At 38.9% G+C, this 18105-nt stretch overlaps 1 protein-coding gene across 2 annotated transcripts in view; it reads right to left on the reverse strand.

Annotated features, from left to right (window-relative positions):
* sez6l2 (seizure related 6 homolog (mouse)-like 2) overlaps positions 1–18105 on the reverse strand; it is a 22171-nt gene continuing 4066 nt past the window's right edge. For both annotated transcript variants that reach the window (XM_033970468.2, XM_055223409.1), the window contains exons 5-19: positions 17459–17583; positions 15596–15788; positions 13833–14018; positions 12499–12682; positions 10617–10780; positions 9986–10180; positions 7983–8121; positions 7072–7268; positions 6085–6279; positions 4151–4345; positions 2435–2626; positions 2332–2367; positions 1490–1607; positions 1303–1414; positions 1–1206 (exon numbers count right to left, since the gene is read on the reverse strand). In XM_033970468.2, the coding sequence (XP_033826359.1) occupies positions 1177–1206; positions 1303–1414; positions 1490–1607; positions 2332–2367; positions 2435–2626; positions 4151–4345; positions 6085–6279; positions 7072–7268; positions 7983–8121; positions 9986–10180; positions 10617–10780; positions 12499–12682; positions 13833–14018; positions 15596–15788; positions 17459–17583 (2261 nt within the window). In that variant the 3' untranslated portion in view covers positions 1–1176. The remainder of the gene's footprint in view (positions 1207–1302; positions 1415–1489; positions 1608–2331; positions 2368–2434; positions 2627–4150; positions 4346–6084; positions 6280–7071; positions 7269–7982; positions 8122–9985; positions 10181–10616; positions 10781–12498; positions 12683–13832; positions 14019–15595; positions 15789–17458; positions 17584–18105) is intronic.

An 18105-nucleotide genomic window follows, 5' to 3' on the forward strand; every position in this document is an offset into this window, starting at 1 on the left:
TTTTACACCGTTCAACAATGACTTTATTTCCTGTTCAGCAAATAAATTACTGCCTTCAAAACTGAGTATTTGTATATGAAGCCAAAAATGCTACAGGTGAAAAGAGAAATCTACAAAGCAACAGTCTCTGAGATTGTTCCTTTAAAACGGCGGATGAGACTAGATCCACTGTCTATGTAAATAAATACATAATGCATTACAGCAAGCAGCCAAGTTTGTTGTTTGTCATCAACATAGCGCATACAACATCAAATCTGATAACAATGAAATCTGTGAGTAACGCTAATCAATAATGTCATGATTGAGCAGAAGCAATATAATTTACAATCAGTGCATGCTTTGAAGCATAATGACATTCATGTTCCCTCCTCTCCGCACGGGTCATGTGACAGTGCATGATTGATGCCGTGCTTCCAAAAAGAGCAAAGAATAAAAGAAACATCGCCTTTGTAAACACTATTTTAACAACGGATGAAACACAGAGACATTAGCATATTACACATTATAATTTGGCACTGGATTTCCATTATACTGGTAATGAAAATAGATAACCTCCCACCACCGAGTAAAAGCGTATATACGGGCGAGGTTTAAATACATTATGTGTGTGTGTGTGTGTCGTAAGCAAGTATATTTTGTAACAACCTCATCGATAAGTCACATATTTACATTCAATTTGTGTGCGCAATTAGCTTACACACAAAGTGAAGAACATTTTCGAATACACAATTACATTCCCCTCTCTAACCCCCTATATAATCCAAAACCCCACGGTAACAAGAGCCACTTGAAAAGAAAACATTCAGTTGTTTTGTGTGCACTTGATGCGTCGGTGTAAAATTTACGAAACGACATATTGCCAAGTTCACGTATGTTTGGCCTATAAATAAATAAATAAATAAATAGGCAAATAAATAAATAAACCACTCGCTGGCCTTTTTTTGTTGGAATTTCCATACCCTTGATAAGGCACCAGTCTTGATGAATCACAAAGTAGAATCCATGTTTGGACCAATAAGAAAAGCACTTTTACATCACGTATCGCAATTTACAAATTAAATAAATAAATAAACAAATAAATAAAGCAAAAAAAAAAAAAAAAAGGCATTGTAAATAATATAAACCTCCATTAAAATGTATCTTTCTCTGTGTTATTTTGGTAATACCCACAAACTTTCAAATGGAAACTTCATATTCTCGTGTATCCTGCAGTAAAGAAAGAAAAAATTTAAAAGATAACAAAAATATACTGGAGTTTACTGTAAAGTTGTATGTGTTTTTTGATAATTGCTCCGTACTCACCCCTGCTTCATACAGTGGGTTGTTGAAGTCCGACTCCACCGTGATGGGGCTGTAGGAGTGTGTGTGGGACAGAGACTTCCAGAAAAGAGGCTTCCATTCTAATCTGCAGATGCTGTTATAGACAAGATATGTATTAAGTTAAATTACAGCGAGAAACAAGTAATAAAACATAAGAAACAACACGTACTTTGTGTAGTACATGTAAATCCCTCCAATCAACAGAATGACGAGTATGATGGGCAGGATGATGGCCAGAGCGATGTTCTCCCCCAGGATCTGGTGAGACGGTTCAAAGGCCTGAGATACTGTGAAAAAATAAAAGTATTTTGTGATACTTTTACAACAGCTCAATATCAACACAATGCTGACTACTGCAGTAAATATACATAGAGATACATAGACATAGATATACATATCTTAACAGAACATTTTGTCATTCATTTAAATAGAAGCTTAACAAAAAAATATAAATCCCTTTATTTAATAATTCAAATTATTATTATTATTATTTTTATTGCGCTTTCCTAAATGTTCAAAGTGACTTCACAATGCATTATTGATTTATACCTCAAAAATGGAGGTTGTAAGCAAATTCTTTAGTCACAGCTGCCCTGGGCAGGCTGACGGAAATGAGGCTGCCAATCTGTGCCATTGATTCAGTCAATATCAGACCCCACATTCATACATGGGCCTGTCTGACAAGGACAAGCTCAGATAGAACCATCAACCTTTTGATTTTCCAAGTAAAAATTTTCTTTATAATGAATGAACTTCTAAACCAGGACCAGAACAAATATGGACTATTGCAACTGGATAATATATATATATATATATATATATATATATATATATATATATATATATATATATATATATATATATATATATATATATATATATATATATATATATATATGATTGTATATGAGCTTATATCACAATCCCATTTACTTATGTTAGCCCTTCAAATTTCTAAAATATATATGTAAAAAATAACTTTTCAGTTAAAGTGGCATTAAACTGACTCACCTAATTTGTGATCCTCCAGCAGCTCCTCATAGGCCACTAGAATAAAACAAGAGCATTAAACCTGCGCTCACACACTTGTACAGTTAAAGCCACAGTGCAGAACCTTTGCAAAATGGCGGCGGGCTGTTCCACTGTGAGGGATGCCCGGGCACACAGGTGATGATGACCTCTCCGATCAGCTCGTAGCCCTCGTAGCAGAAGAAGCGCAGTGTCTCCCCCGCCTGGTAGCTGTGCTTGTACAGAGTCTGGTAACCGTTATCGGGGACGCCGGGGTTTGGGCAGGGATCATACTTCACTGTGACACAAATAAGATGATCAGGAGAGGAGCATTTACAGTAATTATAGTTAGAATAATTAAATGTGAATGTTAAATGGAGCATTTAGATTAAAGCGGATCATAATCTAATAGAAACTAATAAAAAGGAAGCCTGTGTAATGATGATGCAGTGATGTGCCATCGCTAATGTGCTGCAGTTAGAGCCTGCAGCTTTGTAGTTTCATACTCAACAAAAATTAAAGAAAAAATGTGCTGCTAAATTGTCTTTTTTATGTTATATTATTATCTTAATATGTTTTTGTTTGCTCTTTGTAATTCTGTGAGCTGAGGTCGTCGCTTTCTGAACAGACACACTTGGTTTAGGAGTGGGGTTATGACAAAAAACAGAACATGATTAAGATTTATCATGACTCAGGTAAACTTTGTCATTTTCAATAGCCTTTAAAAGGTAAATAAAGTCATCTGCTTTTCAGGAGGAGTGAGTGAGAAAAAGTGTCAGTGTTTGGGCTGAATTAAATAGAGACAAAAAGCCTCACTTACCAAGTGCTTCTCGTGTGCTAAACAAAAACCCAATGCAATTTCTCACAGACACTAAAGAAGAAGCAGTGTGATTTTGCTCCTATGAGTGAATTCATACACAAACATGTCGTTTTTTACCAATATGTGTCAAAGTTGAGGTGAGGAAATACAAATAAAGTTGTTTACTGGATGCTGTCAGAATTATTACAACTATGAGAACAAAAATAGCGTGATAATATACACTATAATGTACTATATTATATATACTATATACTATAGTGTGATAATATACAATATTAATATACTATATTATATATAATGTAGTTCATGGGAGAGTTTAAAACAACCACTAAGGACAGATAAGATAATAACAGACTGTTTTCAAAGCAGCAGTAATAAAATACAAACTCTTAGCCCTCCCACAAGTCTTCCACTGACCTAAGAGCGCTTCAGAGAAGCTGTTGACCAAACTGGTCTTTCATGTTTCTGTCCCCTGTCCTAAAGTGGAGACTGCGGGGTCCTGTGGTCGTGTATCGTTCAGGGATCATGGATCAGGTGCAGTGTATGTCCCTCTCTGCACTGCTTCGATGCTACAGAGCATTTGTTTATCCGCGTTTAACCTCAAAGTGAAACAGATTCACCAGAGCTGGTGAACCTGCTGTTAAATATGTTGTGTTGCATTTCAAATGCCCATAGGAGCAGAGAGCTCTGTGAATACTCTCATGTATCTGTCAGTTTTGCTGCAGAGGTAATGCACACACTTCCCATTGGTAAATCACAGGCCCACAAATTTTTATTAGTACTTGGTTTCAGCTCAGTCGTGTAACTTCAAGCTTCATCATTCCAGCAGAGCAGAGGAAACCAAGTCCTTTTGCTCTGTTTGAGTGAATGAGTTTTAGATGCATTTATGACTGAATGTACTTACAGAAATCAGTTGTGAAAAAATGAAACATTTGAAAGTTGCACAAAAGTATTTTAAAAAAGCAAATCAAATAATGAATAATGAACCAAAACTGGACTCACAGACACATTTTGGGCTGCGGTCGCTCCATTTGGGGGTGCCCGTGTCACGGCCGTGGCAGGAGATCTGGTTGGGCCCTTCCAGTTGGTATCCTTGGTTACAGGAGAAACGCACCACTGTCCCGACAGCGAAGCCAGCTTCAGGGCGGACTGAGCGCGCTCCGTTCACTACCTCCCCCGGGTCAGGGCACTGCTGAACTGTACAGGAAGACAAGTGAGGAGTGAAACAGCCATGTACTGTTCTTCTGACAGGTGTACGGCCGCCAGCATGGTTTTATTGAGAGGTCCAGTTTAAATGTGGGCCTGTTTTAAAGCAGACATATTGTGCTTCTGCTACATCGTTATAATCTATGACACCTGTGGTTCATTATGTTCTAATGTGCACATTTTAAATTGTAATAATCATCTAAGATGAGTTAAAAGAAACAAGACCAGTGACATCTGAATGACGTCACTGTAAACACCATCACAGCAAAGAGGACAGCTGCACAACACGCTACTGTGCCATGAATTTTTAAAAATTTGTACCAAATCCTACACATATCATTAAGAAAATTGGAGAACGGAGTTCATACAGAGAAGTGGGCGTATGCTGGTTGGCAGTGAAAACAGAGGTTGATTGGCAATATGGCGAAATGAAACAATGAAAATAAACAATTAAAGATTAGTGTTTGTGTCAAGTTCTGCTTTTTAGTCCTTGGCCTATTGTTTAGTCCTTCCTATAGATACAATAAACTGTACTAATACTACTACTGTATTAAACTAAAAATAAACTCCCCTTTTCTCTCGCTCTCTGTCCTTCTGTCAATCTTCTATATCTGTTTTTTTTTCCTGTGGCTGAATTTGCTTGTATGAATATGTGTGAATTGGTGTTATTGTCATCCAGGGTTTTATTATGTCATTGTTTCACCTGATTCTCACTTTTCCCTTAATCACTAGGCTTGGATGTCATTTTCTTTGCTTTTTTATGCTGTCAGTCATAGTAGAAAGGTATTAGGTTTAATATCTAATTAAAACATACACATCATTTCACTTTGTTTATACTATACAATAGGCTTAATTACTTATAAATTGCCTATGTATCCTATATTTTCTAATATATTATATTCTCTTTTCTGTGACAGACAAACATGAATAATAGTAGTTGATGACAGAACATTTTACATTCATAGCAAAATGACTATTAATCCCATTTTTTCCTTGGTCTAATCCAGTCGTCTGTCAGCAGTCACACTTTTGTGCCAAAAGCCCAGTTTCATCAATTAATGGGGGATTAAACTATTTTTAAAAGTATGTATTCTGTCGATAGGAGCTGATTCAAAAGCTGTTTACAAAAGCATTTGCACAATGTGATTCTGACCAATCACACGGAGACAGGCAGGTCTTAGAGCTTAGATACGTAGCACTATCGTCTGACTCTGCAGACTGGTGCCTGCTCCTCAGACGGGGGAGATGTGTCTGCAGAGAGAGAGCCACGGATTGATCTTAAATCAACTCAAATGTTTAACCTGCTGATACCACTGCAAAACACAAGACATTTAAACACAGATACTGAAGTCTGACATTCTCTCAGACTCAACAAAACAGTCGGCTCAATAAAATAACAAAGACTTCTTAATTTTAAGGCTGCTGCAAAAATGGCTTAGACTCGGCCCTGGTTTAGATCCAGTTTTGTCATAGAGCACTTATCATTTAGAGCTGGTTCAGTTCTGTTTCAATCCTTTTAAGACCTAATTATTTTACATTTTAGTTCATGTTTAGCCCTGGTATAATCCTGGCCCTGATCGAGTTTAAGCCCAGTTTAGTTTAGGTTATGTCCTGTTTTTGTTTGTTTTGTTGTTTTGTTTGTTTTAGCCTCTTTAGTTCAGATCAGGTGATACTTTCAAATCTTGGCGTCAGTCTGTTCCCCCGTGATTGGATACTCGTTCACGGGTTACCTTTGACACAGGTGGGCGGGCTGCTGCTCCAGGAGAGATCCCATTGGCAGGTGATGATGTCGGTGCCGCTGATGTCATATCCTGGCAGACAGGTGTAGGTGAGCACGCTGCCCCTCACGTGTGAAGGGTGGGACGAGCTGATCCAACCAAACTCAATTTGAGGGAGGGTGGGGCAGGTGTCGTTGGGCTCCACCTCTGCAATGTCAAGAGTGGTGAAGGAAATCAATAGCAAAAGATGAAGTTTAAATCTGTCAACTGGACAAATCGCTGTAGGAGTGAAGACGTTTCGCTGCTCATCCAAGCCGCTTCTTCAGTTCTGGTCAGATTACTTTTGGACACTGCCTTATATCTGTCTGAAGGGAGGAGCTAACTACTCTGAAACTGTAAACAGCTGTTGTCTCCCATTTCAGCTGAAACTACCCTATTCAACCTTTAAGAACCCTGCTATTGGTCAAAGGAAAGGTTTATATTCTAACAGAGGTCAGCGATAAAACTGTAATATCACAATTTTGTTGGATTCAAATCACAAAACGGTTTTGTATTTTTATATTGCCTTGAAGAGGAGATCGTAAATCCCATCAAACGTCAAACAAAACAAAAAATACATGGGGTCAGGCATGTAGGGATACAGCAGGAGCGATCCACTGGCCTTGAGGGACTGGTGTGAAAGAGCCACACTTTCCACAAACAGTGAAATCCAAACCATACAGTCATATAATTTGAATAGCTTCTTAACACTTCATTTCAGGAGAATCAATCCAATCCCAGGCCAAACTACCTAAAAAACACTGTCAGTAAAGTGCAGCATTGTCCTCCACACTCACCTTGCCCGTGTGACCAGGCCAAAATAACATATCACAGGAATAAAAAAGAGAGTCCTGTTCAACCAGTGTATCTGTATACTGTGTAATAATACTGCAGAGAAGAGATCTGGATTATGTTGTCCATCAGTGGCGACCTGTTTACAATATAAAATGCTGGAGTTACCTCTGTAGTGGATGAGGAAACCCTGGCTCAGGATGAAACTGGAATCGTCGGGATCACTCTGGAACTGGATGGTGATCTCTGACGCCCCGGACACCACCTGGAATCGCTCTTTGGAGCCCAGGTACTGTCCAATCACATGAGACATCAGGTCCCGCCCATCAAACACTGTGAGAACGTCCATGTGCCGGATGTTCAGGCTGCAAGGGCACATAAAAACATCAAGTTTCAAGACAGTAAAAATTAAAAATACATTGAACATTTGAACATTTGCATTTAATCCTCTGTTTTAAGACATTTAGGGTTTTTAAATCATGAAACAGATTTTATATTATCATACTTAAAGGTCCTATACTACGCAAAAAGACTCTTGTGACATTTTAGCCATGTTGGAATGTTATTACATCCTCAAAAACATACCCGGAGTTGTGTTTTGTTTCATTCACACATTCACTCATTTGTTTAATCCTGTGTTATTAGGCTGTCTGCTTCTCTAGAGCTCAAAATGCTCATTAAGTGATAGTTTTAATGTGAACTGCTATTTTTTGGCCTTAATCAAACAATACACTAGAATAACCATGAGTTGTTGTCTTGTTTAACCCTCTGAGATTGCCACAGAAAGTTTCAATGAGGTTAAAACCACAGCTGTAACGTCAAAATTTATAGCAGCACCAAAATGAACAACATAGACTGTAATACCTCTGATTAACCATTTAATTACTTTAATGAGAATTACAGTAAAGACTGCACCATTACGATATAATAATATTGTTATAAACCTTAACCATCCGCACAATAAATACTATTTTGTTACGACAACAATTCTTACTGTTCTGTTCCTGTTTTTGTATCATACATGTTTTATTTTTTGTAAATCATATTGTTATTATAGAGGCAAAACCTGAAGCGCTCACATGTGGATATCCAGCTCGATTCTCTTGTCCTCACTGCCGTGGATCTGCCACACACAGTCCAGACCTTTGGAGTAACTCTGAGGCCAATCAGGAGACAGGATGGTCCCAGAGGGTTCTGTCAGGTCACCGCCGCACAGAGCTACGACAAAACACAGGCAAAATCATTACTTTAAAGATCTAATGTTTTTTTTTTCTTTTTGCTGTTATTGTAAAAAAAAATAAAAATGAACGAGGCTGAACAATAAATCTAAGTCAAATCAAAATTATTATTAGAATTTCAATGACGAAGAAGTAATATTGGAAGTAAGAAGTAATGTTCTCTCCAGTATAAAATGCCCTGATGACTGTAATTTAGACTTTTACAGAAACAGTTTCATTTTTGCATTTAGTATTATAGTCTCCTCTTGCATGTTACTGGGTGAGAACAAATATGACATTATGATTATGGCTTTACTTGCATTACTTATGTCTTCAAACAAGGGCATTTAAGTCAGGTTTTCAACCAGCTAGACCTATATTTAAATCGGACTGTGAAAATATCATGTACTTTATTTTATTTCCTTGCCTGTTCCCATCTTAATTTACGAGAGTCAGGATCATGGATGTCTCAACCAGCTTCCCCCATAGACTGTTACTTTTCTAAGGCTGTGCACTTCTCCAGAGATGTTTTGTCCCGTCTTGGAGGTGACCGCTCCATTGTCTTTGTCTCCCTCTCGTCCTCTTGCCCCCTGTGCACTCTTCCAGATTGTGGGTGCCGAGATTCCGGGCCCTGATGATACGTCTAAAGTTCTGTAGTTGACGCTTTATCCATTTCCTTAAAGACTGTTCTGTGGGTAGCGCGTGGGATCTTCAGGATGTGTCTGGAGCACGTGGTTTCAAATTCTTCCCGTTTCCAGTTTTGGGACCCAGGCCTCAGAGCTGTGCAGTGACCCGGGACGTACCGGTGTCCTCTCGGGGTCTGAGTTTAGCGCTCTTAAGCCTGATCACGCCACTGCTGACTGACTTTTTATTAGGTTCTCAAATATATCAGTAATAACCTCGATTGAAGTTCACCAGTTCATACAAAGGCAGTAATACAATTAGATCTTTCTCACAATTATCGTAACACTTGAATTATATTGTCGATTCTCTATAGATCCTTTAAAATCCTGTGTCAGAATGTTCAAAACTCTGGAATGGAGGCGACTGGAGGCAAAGTGAAGCAGACGCAATATATTTTTAGGGATTAATTGATAAACAAATGTAAATGCTCATGGCTGTACAATATTATAACAAAAAGTGACTTTGATTTTCCAATTATTTGTTATTAGTTAATTTGATTAATTTAAGAAGGATGGAAAAATACAATTTTCTAGCCTGAAAATTGTATCTGAGCTTCACAAATAGTATAACTTATGATGAAATGTGTAATAAATCTGTAGATAAAATGACAAACTGCTATAGGATCAACTTACTGGACAACTAAGAATTTGTCCAATGAAAGTAAAAAAAAAATCTTTCCCACAATTGCAAATGTTTTTTTTTAAACCAAATTCTGTTATGTGGTATGTGAGTGGTTTTCATTTGGCACATTTCTCTTGATTTTTCAGGTGATTAATCCCAGTTTCCCCATTAAAATCACAACGTTCCACTTCATATGTTCCAATATTTAAACTGTCAGATAAATGACTCTCTTGTGCGTAAATTGTCTCTGCATTTTGGTTGGAACTGAGGACATAGAGTAGACGTATTCCCTTTTAAAACTCACCACTAGTTTCAGTATTTTACGCATTTTTGTTTTATCCTTTTCTTCATAAACTGCCACTTGACAGATGTAAAATAATGATGAATATTTTCTTCACCAAACCAAGTACAAATTTGCTCTATCAATGAATCTGTCAAATGCACTTTAATCTTATTCTTACACCTCCCTTTTCTACCCAACACTTCCAGCACCATCTCATTTTCACAGACGAGCACATGACACAACCTCACAGCTTCTATTTTTGCTCTTTGCGTGTTACCTTTGCACACGGGCTCTGTGTCGTTCCAGTGCGGGTTGCTGGGGTCCACACACTCTATGGCCGATGAGCCCTGCTCCATGACAAAGCCCGGGGAGCAGGTGAAGCTGACCGTGGTGCCCAACTGGAAGCTTAGGTCACTGCTGGTGAAGTTCCCGTGGGGCATGTAGGGCTCCCAGCAGTGCTCGTCATCAAAGGCTGATAATAAAACAATGTGAGGGAATTTGGATTAGTACGTTCTGAATCAATATATTTTAACGTGGTGGAAAATTGGTTACTAGCTTTGCTTTTTCCAACAGAGAAGTGAAGCAGTGTCCACCCCTTGCACCAGGCTTCATACAGTGACTCACATGGCTCTTACAAGTTTGCGATTGATAAATAGTTTTTCTTGAATAATTTGTCAAATAAAACCATATCAATGCTCACTAACTGTATTACAAGAGCAGATATTTTTGCTTTATCTAGAAAAGAGCCCTGTATTGTTTAAATGAGACATAGAGTATTATGAAAAAGGGAAACAAAAGAGAATCAGATCAGTTGTTTTTCCTGCTGAACACACTGTATTTTTACCACTGCACTATTGATTTTGATAATAAAATCTTTTACTTTAGGACTGTAAATAGTATAGGTGTACCCTCGTAGCGCAGGGCCAGGAGCAGGGGGATGGAGGAGGAGTCTGCGGTCAGCTCCAGGTAGAGGGCGGAGCTCTCACTGAGGAGCCCACGCTCTGGTACGTCGTCTGCATCTGAGTCAAACAGAGATGGAGATGTCGAGCTGTTTCCACTGCGCACGATCAGTCTGAAAACACAGGGACAAATAGGGAAATAATGTTACTGGGCTGTAGCTAGTCGTGTTAACAATGTCTTTAAAAATGTTCTATTTTATTTGGGCGATTGTACTTGAAAAGTGTTAAACTGGGACAGAGCTCACAGATCCCTGGGGCAATGGAGTCCTGGAGATCTTTGCAGCGATAAACACACAATCTTTTTGAATAAAGTTGCAGTGTAAGATCACTAAGCTCAGGCAGATATTATTTGACACCTATAATGAGCAGTGAAAATTAGAAACATCACAGAAGCCAAAACTAAGACATTATGTACAGTTTAAGGACAGTTTCTTTACTGAGCCCTATGTCAAATATAATTTAAAAATAAGACAGAGGTCTGTGTGCTCAGCTCAGAGCAGGAGCGCTGACCCAGAGACAGAAGTGGGACACTTTAAAGGAGTCCCAGAGGAGGACAGGTTATGTTCTGTGTGTGATTTATCTGTGGTAGATGATACATTTCACCTTTTACTGTCCATTGTATCATGATTTAAGAACTGATTTGTATGAGATTATTCATTATTATTCAACAGAAAACCCTGATTTGTCTTGGCTGTCTGAAGGCTAAATGTTGCCTTGGTTGTTTGAAAATAAAATGTTTTGGACATTGAGACAAAAGCCTCCTGAAAGGGTGTGATTTAGTTTGACTGCTGGATGTTGTGCTATGCATTTAAGACGTTTTATTTTTATATTGATAAAAGTGTCATATGAGCCTATACGGGCTGAGTGCATGACACTTAAATAAAAACATATTCATTCATTCATTCATTCATTTTACTAGTGATGCATAATAATGGAATTTTCAGCCACTACCAAGATGTGTGTCATCGATAAAGTGAAACCAATAATACATTTTAAATTAACCTGATTTTTGAAATGTAAGACTTTAATAACTAATAACTATGTCCTGGTGATGTCATTGCTGTTTTATTATGTTTTATTATACTCCTATAACACAGGATGGAGTCTGAGTGATAGAAGCTCAAAACAGCCTCTGTGTATTACTGTATTACTGTATTACTGTATTACTGTGAATATAGACAGTGAAATGACTGTAAGTGAAGAGAGGCACAGAGAAACAATCCTATTCAAAGGGCTGTTAGTGAAACGTGTCTGTGTCACACACATTTTCTCATCTGCACATGGAGCACATGGTTACTGCAGATTGAGAGCCAGATTCTTGCATAGTCCAAGCCCGTCAGCCCAGTAGAATCTATGCTGAGCTACAGCACTAATGCATGGACTGTCACAGTCGCTTCTGCCCATCGGAGCTGCCTCAGGTTTCCACTTAGTATCACGGTGAAAACTTTACATGACTTGTTAGATCTAAGGTGAGAAGCCTGTATCTATGTCATGGGGCAGATACAAAGAGGTTTTGCTGAAATAACTTTCCTCCAAATGTAAAAGAAGCCTGTATATGCAAACATTTGTCCTCTGCTCTCAGCCTCTAACCCGGGGCTGTGTTTGTGCTGCTGGAGCAGGGGGTGGAGCTGAGGCTCAGAGTGAGCTCTGTGAGGGAGAAAAACTCAGAGGAAAAGTGGCTGAATCAGTGTATTTTGTGCTTCTAGTTCTTGGATTAAATTATCTGTGAAAATGAGTCAAATTTGTATTAAAATTATCTGTCATAATTATTATTACCATTATCGGCTGATAATTATCGTGACTGATATTATCGTGCATCCTTAGATCTTACCTGTCTTCATCTTCGTCGAGTGCGATCCTCTCAAAGTGCAGGTGCAGCCGGTGGCCCTCCTTGGCCTCGATGAGCCAGTGGCAGCTCAGGTTGTTCCCAGAGCTGTGGTTACTGATGGTGGGAGGAGGAGGAGACAGGATACGGCCCACTGTGGCATTACGCACCCATCCTCCACACGAAACAGCTACGGAACATACAACTATGTCAGAAAAGTATAGACTTTATATAGAAACAATTTACTGAATGAAAGAAAGGAAGATTTAGGCTAAATAAATCCACAGTTATTCAAAAGCTGAGGAGACTGTTGCCTTTGCTGCTATGGTGGAGATGAGGTCTAGCAAATATGGTAGGAAAAGTAGAAAAGAATAAGGGAAGAGTGTTTTTTTCTGTACATAAATGAATGTCTCTGAAGGTGATTGGTTAAGACGTCACAGGAGCAGGCTGTGATTGGATGAGAGTGACAGAAAAGTGACCAAGGGAAGGAGGAGTTGTTCGAAGACATGACAATTTGAATATTGAGTATATATATTTATAATTTTAAAAAATGCTTCAAAAAAAGCTGACAAACAAGTTATATGTCTATGTGTAAACATTTTCATAGAGTACAAAGTGATATTTGTGCACTTTTGTGACACATTCTGAGTATGATCTTAAATAAAGACATGTTTAACACCAGGAATGCCATAATAACATCTGAATTTTGTTATCAGAAAACTCCAAAACAAATTAAAGATGATTTGACCAGTACAGCCCACCTGAAGATAGACACAAGGCAGGAATTGCAATCAAAAAAATGTATGAAAGAGATGTTTAAATTTGACTTTTTAATATTTATCTTGTAAGACTATATTTTGTGTTTGTTTCAGGCTATTTTTTTTACTGTTTCTGGCAAAATTGTCTGTCTATATTGTAAGATTTCTTGATTTCCATGTTATATGTTGTTTCCTCATCAAAAAAATGCCTGAAGGGGTTGGAGTATTTTATCATTCTCAATCTCTCCCGACCTCTAATTGAACCCTCCTTATGTTGAGCTATAAAATTCTGTCCAATACTCAGCCCACAAGGTTACGTCATCCAGGCTCCTATGCGCAAATTCTCCATAAATACACAAAAACATGATACAAAACTGTTCGCAGCAACTTGACAAACCTGATGTGCTGTGTTTCATTAGTGGGATGCAGATGATTGTGTTGTGATAGCGCTCTGAAGGTGGAGTGACTTTGTATAAGGAGCAATGGGAATGACAGTGTCTAATCCTCCCGGTTACATTTATTCCTCATTTTCATTTTAATTCCTATCAGCAAACTCGAGTATTTGCCGTCGATGTGACTGACCCACACACTGCGGTTCCAGGGTGCTCCAGCGCGGCTCGGTGGCGTTGATGCAGGACGCGACCTCGTGACCTCTGACCTGGAAGCCGGGGTCACAGTGGAAATGAGCCTGACCTCCGGGGTGGATGTCGGTCACGGTCACTCCTCCGTTCTCAGGGGAGCGAGGGAACGGACAGGACAGCACGTAGGCTGGAGGGCAAAGAGGGTACAGGTTAGAGTTGTCAAAAGTATAAAATAAAATCTAAATATTGATACTAAATATAGAATCGAAACTAGATAGTCATTTGAGTAAGTATTGATATAAAAAAGTGCCGCTCACATGTACCGTTCAGATGTAAATGTACCTTTCCTGAATAGCTTTAGAATGACCTGTATCAGAACAAGTATAAGACAAGTACACAGACTACCCCCGACAACTACAGAACGTACCTAGACCACCGAGGGATTACACAGTTATAAAACCGCAGAGTAATGTAAAAAAAAAAGTACAAAAAAGTCTGATTTAATGTTTAAAATCACATCCTATTATCTAATGATTGTTTTTATTACTATTGTCGTTGTCAAGATCCCAGTCTGCCCTGTGTTCTGTGCTGTTTTCCCCCTCCCTTCTGTATCGGAGCCTGGAGCTGGGCGGAGATTCTGGCTCCTCCCACACACACCTGCAACTAAACCACAATCAAGCTGCACCTGGGTAGGACAAAGGGACCAAGGACCTGACACTCAGCGCCAGATCGTCCGTGTATCCTCTGTGGTACTGCTCTGCTTGGCTCTTGTCTTGTTTTTGCGTTTATCACTTCAATACTCAGCTGGCTATCTTTTTCCTCCGCCTCCGACCCAGCTCTCCACGACTGGTACGAGCACCTCACCCTCCGACCCAGTTCACCTCGACCGGTAAGGACTTCCTAGCCTCTGATCCTGCTACCCACGACCCGCTCGAAAACTACAGCATACGACACCGCTCTCCACTGTCTGCCCCATCAACCTTCATTTGCCTTACCTTGTCTGTGAATAATCTTTGTCTAAACCTTTCATCCAGATCTGAATCTTTGGTCCCTTTTGGTCTCCCTCTGGTCTTTTGGTCTCCCTGCTTTCTGAGTCTATTCCTTTAGTATTGAAATCGAGTACAATTTTAGCATCGTGACACTATTACTGGTCCTGGAATGCTTAAAAATACAAGCCATATGTTGTATTATTATTATTATTATTATTATTATTGTACATTATGGAACTTTTCTGATTGAAATGTAATTGCTTTGACTGTAATGTTCCACACTATTGCATTCAACTGATCTATCTTGCATTTATTTAATTATAAGTATTGGCTCAAAAATCCCTTGGAAAAACATGTCTTGTTACTTTGAGCTGAGTTGTTTCTCCACAGATCTGACCTGTAACTTGGCCTGATGGTGTCTTTCACACGTTGGAATATTCCAGGTAAACAATAACATCTCCGTGGATAGAAGTAGCAGGAAAAAATCTTTAAATTATCCTTAAATTAAACTAAATAAATGGTAAATTAACAAAACATTTCCAGTGTCATAGTTTTGAATTGTGATGTTAAATTGAAATACAAATATAGCGTCACATTTGATAGTCATGGGGATAGCGGTCACAAAATCAAAGCATTAAGGCTAGTTTGTTAGTTTTCAAGAACACTATAGCTCGCTAGCGTTCGGTAAAAGAGGAAATACTGATTGTAATATAAATCAGCTCTTATCACAATCATTATTTAGTAACACAGAGCCCATTTATACTTTTAAACATACCCTGATAGTGCAGGCTGAAGACCCCGTGGTTGCTCTGGCGGCGGCTCTTGTAGTGGATGAAGACCTGGTTGGTGGGACTGCGGATCACCTGGCCCTCGCTCATCACGGCTTTATCGGCTAAAAACTTCAGCCCCTGACTCCCGTAGGTCAGAATGGTCAGGGACTCGTCTCTGGACAGGTCAACCTTCTTTACCTGGAACATACAAACACGACAAACGTATTCATATAGTTTTAAGCTTGATTTATGGATTTTGAGAACTTTTTCAACCTCATTCAAAAGATATAGATATGTACTGAAAGTGTTAATTACTTTGCCATTGGTCCTATTTTTATTTCCCTTCTAAAAGCGATGGATAAGTTTATGTCTAAATTTTGAGAAGTGATTGTAGCGACTTTGAGCCTTTGTCGCTTAGAGAGGAGTCCGAGGAGTCCAGGTCTAGTACCTTGGTCTGACGCACTGCTGTTTGTACGAAATAAACTGACGCGTAGTGCATTTCCTGGTGGTTTAATCAAACGGTGGCTTAAGCAGGTTACACATACAGATGGTGAATTGTAGGCCCACACAAAAATAGTGCGCTAACAAGCAAAAACATGAAGAGTTCAACGAAAAATATGGCTACCTGGCGTCTCCCCTCTCCACCGGCGTCACCTTGCCCACGTGAACCCCGCCCCTCACGCACTGCCATAGTGTGAATAAAATTATGCTTATATTTCTATCATTAATGAACTGTATGCGTGTGATGGAAACTACAAGCTCTGTAATTGAAATGTATAACTAAATTGAACTGAGAAACAGGAAACGAGGGTGCGGGTGAAAGGTCAAAAGCCGTGTAACTTGAACTGAAAGATAAGAAAAGTCATGTCTGTGTGGGGAACGTTGTTGTTCTCCTGATAAGCATGTTGGGAAAACTGCTGGGTTGAGTAAATGTGTCCAATTAAAGGCTGCTGCGTGAAAGGAAAAGTGGAGAAGGCACAGAAAAGACGATGTGGAGACTGCGTAGCTTCTTGTCTGTGCTCGCTCCCCTCTGATTAGAGCAGAAGAAAAGTCTAACACTTGTCCTGAGTCTTTTTGGGTAAACAGCGCATCAAGAGCTGAGTTTTCTTGACACATAGCAACTAAAAACACCCATGTGGCTCCTACAGTGATATATTCGTATTAATTTGGAAAACAACTACATCAGATTTGGATTCAACTATTACCAAAGCATGATCTTAGTGTACTCTTTTCTTATTTAACTTAATAGCCCTATATTACGCTAAACACATGATATAATGTTCCTTTGTGCTAGAAGCTATTGTTTGCAGCCTAAATTAAACATCTTCACTCACAGGTATTTGCGCAAAATGCTGTTAACAGTGATCTTCTTTCAAAATGTCATTGTCCCTGACTTGTTTGTCTATGCACGATGCGACTTTATGGATGAAGGGCCTGCCACCTGCTCGTTTTCACTGATTTTTGAGCAATAAAAACGCACGTACTTTAAGTAAACATGAGATTAATGAGTCTGATGCCACTGTGGAGCATTCCAGGCAAAGCAATCACATCTCCATGGTGACTCACAAGCAAGAAAATGCATTGAAAAAAGCAGATGGCACAGACCCCCCCACATACACACCAGAAAAGTTACATAGTGAAACTGTAAAGCTGCAAAACAAACACTATCATCGCTTTTGTTTGTACAAGCTGTTCAAAAAGCCTGAATAGTCCATAATGTAAGACCTTTATATATCACAACTTTAGTGAGTCATAGTGAAATTATGTGTTAATTACTGTAGAAAATGTATATTGAAAGCTATTTTTAATAAGAGCAAATAATCAATGAATAAATATACATCGATGACACACAGTTCTGAATGTTGTACCTGGATCTCCACCCCATATCCTGAATACACAGTGATGCTGTAGGTGCACTCCAGCGGGGACACGGTGCCCGGGTCTGGTGACTCAACCACGTCTTCCATCGCGGACAAGGTTGCGTTGCATTGTACTGTGGATGTACGGAGAGAATGGAGATATTAAACTATATACTCACAAAGAGGTCATGTGCACCGCTGTACATGACATACGTCTATGTGCACAAACATTCTCAGTGAAAGAGGAGGACACAGGGATGAATAATTAAGTACAACATTGATATTGATATTGATATTTAAAGATATACTAGAATGGACAGTATAGGCTCGTCATTCAAATGTTTATACAATAACCACGACATTGACAGCACTGATTAAATATATCATCATGATCGTCATTTTTTTCAAACTTCATTACAGACTTGTAGTTCAGAGTTTATCTACTTACTCACTCATTCTTCTGTAGTCTGACCACAGATATGCCATAAATAATGCAGAAAATTGCGCATCAAAACTGCCTATTAATCATAAATCTTGCTTGAATATTTGAGTAACAACAGCATTCTTAAACGCTCATAATAATTTCCAGACATTGATGTTTTTGCTCAGTGTTTTCTGTGATTTGTTCTTTTAAAATACAGTACGATTTAGGATTT

This window comes from Periophthalmus magnuspinnatus, chromosome 8, assembly GCF_009829125.3.
Source record: "Periophthalmus magnuspinnatus isolate fPerMag1 chromosome 8, fPerMag1.2.pri, whole genome shotgun sequence".
Classification (NCBI taxonomy): Eukaryota; Metazoa; Chordata; class Actinopteri; order Gobiiformes; family Gobiidae; genus Periophthalmus; species Periophthalmus magnuspinnatus.